The sequence below is a fragment of the Brassica oleracea genome, chromosome C4, assembly GCF_000695525.1.
Source record: "Brassica oleracea var. oleracea cultivar TO1000 chromosome C4, BOL, whole genome shotgun sequence".
Taxonomy (NCBI): domain Eukaryota; kingdom Viridiplantae; phylum Streptophyta; class Magnoliopsida; order Brassicales; family Brassicaceae; genus Brassica; species Brassica oleracea.
This window is the reverse complement of record NC_027751.1, coordinates 31,677,232-31,688,607: the sequence shown is the minus strand read 5'-3', so window position 1 is coordinate 31,688,607 and position 11,376 is coordinate 31,677,232. Positions and strand designations below refer to the sequence as shown.

Here is an 11,376-nt window from a genome sequence, read left to right as displayed (position 1 = left end):
CTTATCATATTTTAGGATAATTTTAATTTAAAATGTAATTTTCATATTTTTCAAACAAATTCTAAAAATATTTTTTAAATATTTTGTTATAATTTTTTAAAAAAAATTGAGTTGCATTTCAAATAAAAAGGTAAAGATATTAAAAATATTCTAATTAAAATATGTAAAATTTAATATAGTTTTAAGGAAATGGTCAAAATAAAAAAAAATTACACATAAAAAAAGTCATGATTTTTGTTAACTGGACGGATCATTATTTATATGATATCGCAAACGAAAGAAAAATTTATTTTTTTACAATTATCTAATTAACTATGTATACTCATTTTTTTTATATTTTTTATATGATATCACACATTCGTAAAAAAATAGATAGTTTAAGATGCAAAAAAAAAAATTGCTTAATGAATATAATATGAATAAATTTTACAAATACATCATTTAATAAAATAAATAATTAAAAACTGAAAATTCATATTCGCGCGATTAGGATCTAGTTAGAATTAAATTAAACTCCAAGCTACTAAAGTCAAAACACAAATCAATCAGACCCTAAACCGGAATTAGTGATGGGAATTGGTAACCAAACTTAAACCGAATTATAATACAAAAGGAAACTTTGGTTATTACTCTTGTCAAAAAGGAAAACTCTCGAGACTTTATAGCAGCCGCGAGTGATCGTGCACCAACGAACACGAACGATAACCCAATCTGCTCTTCTTCTTCCTTGTCTCACTCGCGGATTCGCAGCCTACACAATGTCGGATACTGTAGAGAAAGTCCCCACCGCTGAAGCATCTTCATCCTCAGTAGAAGCATCAATCACCGGCGAGAACACAGAGCCCACTACAACAACAACGGAGAAGACAAAGTGGGGCGACGTTGAGGATGACGACGAAGAGGAATCAGACGCAGTCTCAGAGCTCAAATATTTAAGTATCAAGGAACCTGAATCTATCCTTGACGAACCCGAAGACTCAAACATCAAAGCGGTATCTACTAGCTAGGTTTCTTCTGATTAGTGAATTGTGATTGTGTTTAGTCTTCCCAATTGTGCTTAGATCCACTTATGACTGGTAAAGTTTAGGTTTTTCTTGATGGGTTTGATGCAAAAGTAGTTCATGGATGATCCCAACATCAGTCTAGGGTTATTTGGATGATTTTGATTTTGATTTTGATTTTGATCTGGGACGATGTGGACTCTTCCCAGTCGAGCTTAGATCTTGGTTTTTCTGGAAAAGATTAGGTTTTTCTTGCTGGGTTTTGATGCAAAAGTACTTCTTGGATGATTTTAACATCAATTTAGGATGAGTTTGATTTTTGAGTCATTCTTTCTTTGTAGGTTACTTCAGGTGACACACCGTATACATCAGCGAGTAGGTTTGAAGATTTGAACTTGTCACCTGAGTTGATGAAAGGCTTGTACGTTGAGATGAAGTTCGAGAAACCCAGCAAGATCCAAGCCATCAGTTTGCCCATGATCATCACACCGCCTCACAAGCACCTCATTGCTCAGGCGCATAACGGATCTGGCAAGACCACCTGTTTCGTTCTTGGGATGTTGAGTCGTGTTGACCCCAGTCTGAGACAGCCTCAAGCCCTTTGTATTTGTCCCACCAGAGAATTAGCAAACCAGGTTAGTTTAGTTACGCTACTACTGGTTAATGATCTGAGAGTCATTGATTGTTGAATGATTGTTTAAATGAATGACAGAATATGGAAGTTCTTCAGAAGATGGGGAAGTTTACTGGGATCACTGCTGAAGTTGCGGTTCCGGAGTCGAATCAAGGCGTAACGACTGCAAGAAGAGCACCTGTGTCTGCTCAAGTTGTGATTGGCACCCCTGGGACACTTAAAAAGTGGATGGCCTTCAAGAAACTTGGTCTAAATCATTTGAAGATTTTGGTTTTTGATGAGGCTGACCATATGCTTGCTACGGTATGCTCTTTAATTTTTGTTTTACTTGGCCTTAATTTCTTACTTTCTGTATATAAGTTTCTTTTCATATGTTGATATTTGAGGTTTCATTGTTGTTGCAGGATGGCTTTAGGGATGATTCCTTGAGGATAATGAAAGACATTGAGAGAGTTAATCCCAATTATCAGGTACGTTAAACTGGTCTAATTTAGTCATGAATCGTGAACTTTAAGTAGTGTGACTATTGACTTGTAAAAGATATTCTACTTGACGCTCTTTAGTGAATAGAATCAGCTCAGCTGTGTTTTCTTTATTGAACCAGAGTCCCTTATGTTAATAAGACATATCTACGTGTTAAAACGATGGTTGATATGTTGTTCACTGTTAGAAAGCTATTCTGGGCTATTTCATTTTCTACATGGCTGTTAGTCTCAGTTTAAAAGAAATTCTTTGCTTTTTACTTTCTTGTGCTAAAATTGATCATGTGTTTGTGTTCTTGACCTTTTTTTCTAACAGGTTCTCCTGTTCTCAGCAACTTTTAATGAAACTGTCAAAGATTTTGTTCAGAGGACAGTCAAGAGTCCCAACCAACTCTTTGTAAAAAGGGAGGATCTGGCTTTAGACTCTGTGAAACAGTACAAAGTGGTTTGCCCAAAGGAGCAAGACAAGATCGAAGTCATCAAGGATCAGATCATGGAGCTCGGGGATATTGGGCAGACCATAATATTCGTGAAAACGAAGGTATCAGCAAGCAAAGTGCACAAAGCTCTTGCGGAAATGGGGTATGACGTCACCAGTGTTCACGGTAGTATGAGTCAAGAGGACAGGGATAAGATAGTGAAGGAGTTCAAAGACTGCCTTACTCAAGTCCTCATTGCAACTGATGTCCTTGCTAGAGGTTTTGACCAACAACGGGTAAATCATTCTTCAACCCTATTGCTTTCATCTTGTTGTTTCCCCTAAAATGCTTCTTAGTTAATAATGACTCTTGCAGGTGAATTTGGTTGTGAATTATAACATGCCTACTAAATATGAAACCGGGGAGCCAGATTATGAAGTCTACCTTCACAGAGTTGGACGAGCTGGCCGGTTTGGTCGTAAAGGTGAGCTTCCTTTTTTGAGTGCGTTACCATCAAGTTAGACATTAATGATAATCAACTTATAAACTGTGTATTTGTATGGCAGGGGCTGTGTTCAACCTCCTCCTCGACAATGGGAACGATAAAGAGGTGATGGAGAAGATAGAGCGCTACTTTGGAGCGCAAGTTAAGGAGATCAAGTCTTGGAACTCAGAGGAAGAGTACAAGAGTGCACTCAAGGAAGCTGGCCTGCTTGATGAGTGAAAAAAACTCACCGATGAAGAAGACAATTTGTTTAAAAAACGTGAAAACTTTTGTTTTTTTTGTTTCCTGAGATTGTTGTAATTTATTATATCAGATTGCAAAGATTTCAGCCGTTTTTTCACGAAAAATTCAAATTTTGTTTCAATTGTCAATCATATCTTTTACAACATCAGATAAGTGACAAGACACAGAAAAAGACTTTGGTTATGATTTTCCGTTCAGTGTCCACAATAAGCTTTTCTTAGTTTCAAGTTTCAACCGATGGTTGAGGTTTTAGCAGCAAGATGAATCAATGCACGTCGGTGATAGATAGTACGCAGCTTCTTGTATTTCTGCACAAACGCTGCTGTATCAATCTCCTTCTCAAGGAACTTCTCTTGCAGAGCTTCAGATTCTTCATCCACCTCATTCATAGCCTCTGCAAAACCTCCCCACAAAAGTTGCGGTTTAGAAATGATGACACAAGAAACTGTACACATGAAGTATTGCACTTGTATATGAGTTTTACCTTGAAGTTTATTCAGAAGAGAACCAGGGGAGTAGAACTTGAGGATCTCTTCTTTCTGTCTTTCCAGCTCATTAAGCTTTTCTTGCGCAGTTGCAAGCTCAGTTGTACGGATGATTTTGCACTGTAAAACGATGAACACAAGGTTCTTAAGAAGAGATATCGAAAAAGCTTGTTATACATGGTGAAGTGAACAAGGAAGTGTGGTTCTTGATAACTCACTTGGTTTCTGAGCTCCATTATTTGTGGCTCCTTCTCCAAGTTCTCTCCTGTTTACATTTTGACCATAATAAGATTTCTAGATGATACGGAAGTCTCTCGCCAAATGACATGAAACAACAGAGAACTTACTAGCTAGCTGCAATGTTTCTCTGCGGAGCTCATCTTTGATCTTATGGACAGAAACCAAAAACAATGAGCACCAGTGAATAATCTCAATACATAACTAATGAGAAAGCTATAAACAACCGCCGTTATCCAGAAACAATTAGAGTGTTTTTAAGACTTACATTGTTTTGGATTTTGACCTGGTCAAGAGAGAGCAGAAATTGCTGATACGCATCTTTGTCAGAGAGAAGCTTCCTGAGCTCGTCCACACTACATCAAAAGTATACAAAGATTCAACAAAAGAAAACATACAAAAAACCACATCACAGAACATAAGCATACAAAAAGAATAGAGAGCGAACCTTTTGTCTTTCAAGAAGGTAATAATGCCAGCTGCTTCACCTGGTGAAACATGTGCTGGAATCTGACCAGATGTTTGAGGGCGGGATGAGGAGCTTGGAGAGCTGACTAGAGAAGGAGAGTACCATGGCTGCTGCTGCTGGGAAGAAGAAGAAACTTCCGGAGGAGGACGAGATTGACCTTGTTGGTCTTTTGATCCCCTTTGATGAAAACCAAAGAAACATTATCAAGTAAACATGTCAACGATATATATATATATATATATATATCTTTTTTTTTAGTTTTTAGGGACACAGCTGAAATAACACAATACTTCTTCTCGTCAGATGCAGAACATCAAAGTAGAAACGAGACACAACCAGTAACAAGAGACTACAACATTCTAAATCTAATAGCAGCAAACCCTGCCTAAATCAGCAACACAGTGCTCAATTCAACTGTAGATAACTACATAACAACCAGATTTGCCTAATCAACGAACATACTTAATGTCCTGAACACACGTATCTGATTATCATCAAATTGAAAATCTTGACAGCATACGATACAGCTAGCTAGTCTCGAACAATCACGGAACACACAAAATTAAGATTTGGGTATTACCAGAAATTGAACATCGTTTCTAGAATTCGGCGAATAACCAGAAGAAGCTTGTGTCTTGTCGGAAAAAAAAGTCACCTTTTACCGGATCGACCAAATTAAAGAACTTTCTATAAGATCGAAGACTCGGGAACTTCGGTTAGAAAGCGTGTTTGTCGACGAAACTTTTTACTTTCGTATTTCGGTTCCTAACACGATTTGGTTTTGGTTTTCCCCTGACGGGCCGTATTCTTCTGAAGGCCCAATACGAACAATTTAAGAATTTAAAATTTTAAGGCCCTTTGCTGTTGAAACGACATTATTCACAGTCAACGGCTCGCGTGAAAAACTCATAAAATATCTGTACACCCGAACATCATCTCCCATATAAATTCTATAACTTCAAATATAGAATTTTTTGCTCTTCAAAACTTCAAATTTAGAGTTTTGATAAGTGAAACTTCGAAAAGAAACTTCAAAACTTCACTACTCAAAACTCTAAATTTAAAGTTCCATCTTTTTATTTGCATCTTGGTCCTTATAATTAATTATACATCACATTTATGATTCTTAAGTATTTTTTCATTCATAGTTTTAATCTTTAAAACTTTTGTATATTTTAAATATTTCAAATTTATTTTTATAAATTAGAATTTTACATATAAAAGTCTTTTTTAAATCAAAATAAGATTTATGATATTTTAAAAGTATAATTGGACAACAAGAATATTACAAAAGAAACTTAATAATTTTTTTAAGAAGATATATACATGAAGACATAATTATTACACAAATTTAAATATTACATCAACACTAATAGTGTAGTAAATTTTCTCCAAAAATGGAGCATTAATAAAATAATTTTATGTAATAATGTTGTATTTTTTTATAGTTTAATATTTAATTGTGTATTTCTATTTATAATTTTATATTTTAGTCTAAGATTTTATTAATTAATATTACTATAATATTTTTATATATGTTCTAGTTATCTACAAAAGTTTTATATTAATTATGACAAATATAAGGAGCATAGTGTAAATTACAAATAATTTTGAAATTAAATTTGAAGTTTTGATTTTGGAGAAGAACACCTTAAAACTTCAAATATAAAGTTTGCAAAGCTCTATAATAAAAAGTCTATTTGGAGATGCTCTGAGATTTGAAATGAGCTCATCAAGTACATGTTTTGTTACAAAATATATAATCAAGTATAACATTTTGCTATAGGATAAAAAAAAGGTTGATGATTTGTTTCCACCAGATTCGTACCGTTTAGTGGAGGGCTTAGAAAAATGCTTAGGCGATTTTGCATTCGTGGAGGCCATTATGTCACTCGCGGTCTATCTCCAGCACCTAAACGTTGGGATGGTTCCTGATCAGACCATTAGCATGACCATTGGAGCAACCATACACATTACTAATGAATGAAAATGTTTTCGAACTCCAAGATTATTCAGAGTTTCTGTTTTGCTTAGAAGGATTTCAATTTCTCTGAAGGTTCTTTTTTTATGTTACTGCTCGGATTGTTTATGAAGGTGAGCCAAATGTAAGCCACAATGTCGAAGATGAAGTTCTAATCTGTGTTTCATCTGTCTTATGATATTTTTTTAAATTTGTTACCATCATGATTCATTGTTGTTGATGGACTTTGTTGCGATCTTTTGTACTATATAGTATTACCACTGAATCCTAAATTGAAGGGCTTAAATGGAAATGGAGAGTTTATGATGTGTAACTGTGTAAAATTCGTATCTAGCCCTTTTTAGTTATTTTGTTGTTTTCTTAAACAGAAGATACTCCGATCAATAAATCATGTTAAGAGGAATGTTGTTTATCACGTTTCTAACCTAATTCACCAAAACTGAATTCATACTAATAACATGTCCTCACTCATACAATAACAGTTTCATGATACCGAAACAATATGAATCACCCTCTTGGGTCATGAAATATAAGAACTACATTATTTTTGCTGCCAAAATAATGTACCAATAACATGCATTCCACCAGCCCCACAAACGACAAAACATATAGGAAACTGGAGTTAGGTAAAAACAACTCAATTATTCCATGTCTTGGGTCTAAATGCTAACAGCTCAATTGATGTTGGTTCAATTTGGATTAAGCTTCCTAAGATCTATATGAAAACATGAAAGGAACTTATGTAGCAAAATCTATATGAAAACATGTGAATTTTTTTGTTGTTGAAAATTTGCTTCTATTTTATAATTATGATTGTGCACTTATCCTCCCTCATCATATATTTGTCCAATAAAATTTTACAATTTCTTAAACTTTTTGAGTGTATTATCTCTAAAACGGTATGCCAACTAAACAGTTCAGCCACAACTGCAAGTATATATATTTTTCCACTTGGAAAAGGAAAAAAAGGGTTTAGCAGTAAAATCAACCATTCTTAAATCTTAACTAGTGAGTAGTGGCTTATATTAACGTTCTGCTACATTCTTCTGAATTCCTCAATCCAGCTAGCACCTCTTAGGCCCTTATGTTGTACTCTAAGAACTTCTCAGTGAGAAGTGAGAAAATCCCAGTCTCGAAGTCGAAGATAACAAACAGAGATGTTATCTCACTATTTGCATACACTTGACATGTATACCCTTTTCTAGAAACTAATCATGTTTGAGAAGTGAGTAATAAGCCCTCTATCATCATTTTGGATTAAAAGTAATTGTCTCTATAAAATTATACCTAACATTTTTATGATATCTCAACGAGAAAATCTATATAAAAACAAAACTTCAACCAAATAATTCAATAGTTACAGTTTTTTCTCTGTCCTTTTTTTATTCTTTTATCATGTCCTTTTTTTTTCTTTCATTTACCCATATTTCTTTTATTCGTTTCACACCTTCTATATTCCATTATTACCATATAAACCTTTGATTTGTATTTACATGTGAGGATACAACTATACAATACCATTTGCCCCATTGCAATATATAACCATATCATTTATTTCTCAAAAAAACAGAACCATATCATTTACCTTAGCGGAGTCTCTCTCATTCACGTACCAAACAGAGAAAAATATGGAAAACGGAAGCTCCGAGAGTAGAAACAAAGCTCGTCTCGCCATCATGGAGCTCGCTAACATGATCAGCGTTCCAATGTCTCTCAACGCCGCCGTGAGGCTAGGCCTCGCCGACGCTATCTGGAACGACGGAGACAACTCTCCTGTCTCAGCCGCTGAGATCCTCCCTCGTCTCCACCTCACGTACCAAAACGGTACCATCGGCGGCGATCCCGAGAATCTCCAGCGTATACTTCGTATGCTCACAAGCTACGGTGTCTTCTCCGAACACCTCACCAACGCCGGCAGGAAATACTCTATCACCGACGTTGGAAAGACGCTTGTCACCGACTCCGACGGTCTCTCCTACGCCGCTTACGTCCTCCAACACCACCAGGTTTCCCATATTTTATTTCTTTCATATTCTTTTTTTTTTTATTATTTTACCGTATTCTAAAAATGGCAATATAGATATAAATTTATATGTTCATTTACTTTAATATTTTTAAAAATGTATTTGTTTTTATAGTTTGAAACTATTTACATGTGTTAAACATTTATTGTAAGAATATTTTATTTTCAGTTTTCTAAAACTAATATATACACACATTAATTTTGTCTACATAAACAATATTATTTGTAAGAAAAAATTCGTCTCCTGCCTAGCTAGTAAAGTCTAGCGTGTTTTACAACACTGATTTTTGTAACTTACTTCTTTAATATTTTACGAAAGTGATGACGTTTACAGGAGGCGTTGATGCGAGCATGGCCACTTGTTCACACGGCGGTGGTGGAGCCGGAGACTGAGCCGTACGTGAAGGCAAACGGCGAGGCTGCGTATGCGCAGTATGGAAAGTGCGAGGAGATGAACGGTTTAATGCAGAAGGCCATGTCCGGCGTATCTGTTCCGTTCATGAAAGCCATATTGGACGGCTACGATGGGTTTAAGTACGTTGAGCATTTGGTTGATGTAGGAGGAAGCGCAGGAGATTGTCTCCGTATGATCATTAAGCAATTCCCTAACGTCCGTCAAGGGATTAACTTTGATCTGCCTGAAGTTGTTGCCAAAGCTCCCAAGATTCCTGGTCAGAATAAATATTTGGTTTTATTTTCATCAAGATTTATCTATTTTTGGAAAGATTAATGCTATTTTTAGCTCTTTGATTGTAACTAGTGTTGATGGTGTATGAGTAATTAGGAGTGACTCACATGGGTGGAGATATGTTCCAATCAGTTCCGAGTGGTGACGCAATCTTCATGAAGGTTTGTGGTAACATTGTTGTCACGTGAATACTAAACTTTTGTTAGTTGGACGTATATTGATTCATATGTATTGTTTTTGGAGTTTATTGACAGCTAGCTGCTCACGAAAAATCTTAGTCTAGGTAGGTACATAACATAAGTTGGTGCGGTCCGTGCGGACAAATTGTGTGGACCTGACTGATATAAGCATAGATCATGTGACTGTCACTTTTATTTATTGAAGATATTTTAAATACTAGTACTAGATCTGTCAATATTTTTGTTTGTATATACACTTTATTGGAATGTTTATTTGGGTTGGTTTAATTGGTGGAGATGAATCACACATATTAGACTTTAGTGTATACATATCTCATACAGTCATATCGGTATACAACTTCAATTATTGAATTTATTTGCTGATAAATCTTCTTTTTTTTATTAGGACCTGTATAGGATATCATTTTTTATAGAACAACACAAATAAACACAAATCTTGAGCCTATGATGTAGTGAAAATTTTTAGGTTTGGGAATGCTCTTGTGGATACTTTAAAGCTTCTTATGATTTAGAAATATTCTTTCTCGTGCTGTAAAGATCGTTTAAAAAATTATTTCTTATTAAACTATCAAAAACTAAATACAACTCTATGAATAAAAAATCTATTTATATGAAAGCCAGATAATTTAAAAATTATTAAAAAAAATTATGATAATTCCAACTAATTAAGATCAATATCTAAATAAATAATAAAGTAGATAAACATGACTCTCTGCATTCTCTATCCCAATTAGTTAGCTTGTAATTGACCGTGTGTTGTTTGTGTGCACAGTGGGTGCTAACGACATGGACGGACGAAGAATGTAAGCAGATAATGAAGAATTGCTACAAAGCTTTACCGGTTGGCGGTAAACTAGTTGCGTGTGAGCCTGTTTTGCCTAAGGAAACCGATGATAGCCACCGTACTCGCGCTTTGCTAGAAGGCGACATCTTTGTTATGACAATCTATAGGACCAAAGGTAAGCATAGAACCGAAGAAGAGTATAAAGAGCTTGGTCTCTCTGCTGGATTCTCTACTTTTCGACCTTTCTACATCGATTACTTCTACACCATCTTAGAGTTTCAGAAGTAATATTAAAGCAGTTATCTTCTTACTATCTAAAAGCTTCCAGATTGTCGTAGACCTCTTTGTTGATCTCTAATAAATACATTTTTCACTAAGATGTATTAATCTAATAGTTTATTTCTAATTGGAATCCTCAATGGCATCGTTCATAAGTTTCATCTCTCGAGAAGTTGAAAAAATATAAAAATAAAGTAATGATTCAAGAATTTTTGAACATTACACATTAACAGACTAGGATAAGATTTCACGTTTTATCTACTTTCCTTTTTGTTTTCTTTTTTTTTTCCTTTTTCATTTTTTTTATCTATAAGAGACTATCTTATAAACCCTCGATGAAGATGACCTTAATTTTATCTCACACAATCCAGAGATGGCAAGAGTAGGGATGGATGTCAATTGGGCATGATGACCATTGGTTACCTCATTCCAAATTAAAATGGTTTTGATTTGGTCATGCCTGAAACCGAAGTAGTTCGAATGGACAGAAACCCGTTAACCTAAATAGTCCCGTTAACCTAAATAGTGCAGATTTTTATTCATTAGTTAATCAACATTAATTTTTTGCCAATTATAAAATCAAAAATATAAAATAACTCAATTTTGCATATTGTTAAACGTTTGATTTAGTTTGTTTTACTAAAAAAAATTATTTTAGTTTCAATCGGTGGAAAATTGCGTAGCCAGAAACATAATTCAAAGACATGTTTCTGTGAATAAAATAATTATTTAAATCAAAATAATAAAAATATATTACATTTATTGTCACTTAACTTTTCACTCAATATAATTATTTTACTGGATAAAAAACTCTTTTTATTTTAATAAATAAAAATTCACTTAATTTAGCCAAACACATAAAAGAGTCTTTTTTATTAGTTTATAAAATCAGTTAGGCATGAACATTGACTATCATTTAGGTACAAGTTGCTTTTTTCGAGTATCA

At 34.5% G+C, this 11,376-nt stretch overlaps 3 protein-coding genes across 3 annotated transcripts; 2 read left to right on the top strand and 1 right to left on the bottom strand.

Annotated features, from left to right (window-relative positions):
- Window positions 1–644: 644 nt before the first annotated feature.
- On the top strand, window positions 645–3,348 carry LOC106342491 (DEAD-box ATP-dependent RNA helicase 38). Its single transcript, XM_013781440.1, has 7 exons — window positions 645–992; window positions 1,343–1,636; window positions 1,714–1,938; window positions 2,040–2,105; window positions 2,434–2,832; window positions 2,912–3,020; window positions 3,103–3,348. Exons 1-7 carry the CDS (start codon window positions 759–761, stop codon window positions 3,258–3,260), a joined length of 1,485 nt encoding a protein of 494 aa, XP_013636894.1. The 5' UTR covers window positions 645–758; the 3' UTR covers window positions 3,261–3,348.
- A 25-nt stretch (window positions 3,349–3,373) lies between these two features.
- On the bottom strand, window positions 3,374–5,215 carry LOC106342492 (vacuolar protein-sorting-associated protein 37 homolog 1). The gene is made up of 7 exons (XM_013781441.1): window positions 5,056–5,215; window positions 4,455–4,652; window positions 4,275–4,362; window positions 4,117–4,156; window positions 3,988–4,034; window positions 3,769–3,889; window positions 3,374–3,678 (listed from the first exon to the last, which is right to left on the bottom strand). Exons 1-7 carry the CDS (start codon window positions 5,067–5,069, stop codon window positions 3,515–3,517), a joined length of 672 nt encoding a protein of 223 aa, XP_013636895.1. The 5' UTR covers window positions 5,070–5,215; the 3' UTR covers window positions 3,374–3,514.
- A 2,749-nt stretch (window positions 5,216–7,964) lies between these two features.
- Window positions 7,965–10,528, top strand: LOC106337626 (caffeic acid 3-O-methyltransferase). The gene is made up of 4 exons (XM_013776735.1): window positions 7,965–8,462; window positions 8,814–9,150; window positions 9,264–9,328; window positions 10,140–10,528. The coding sequence occupies exons 1-4, from the start codon at window positions 8,085–8,087 to the stop codon at window positions 10,437–10,439; spliced, it is 1,080 nt and encodes a 359-aa protein (XP_013632189.1). The 5' UTR covers window positions 7,965–8,084; the 3' UTR covers window positions 10,440–10,528.
- Window positions 10,529–11,376: the final 848 nt, after the last annotated feature.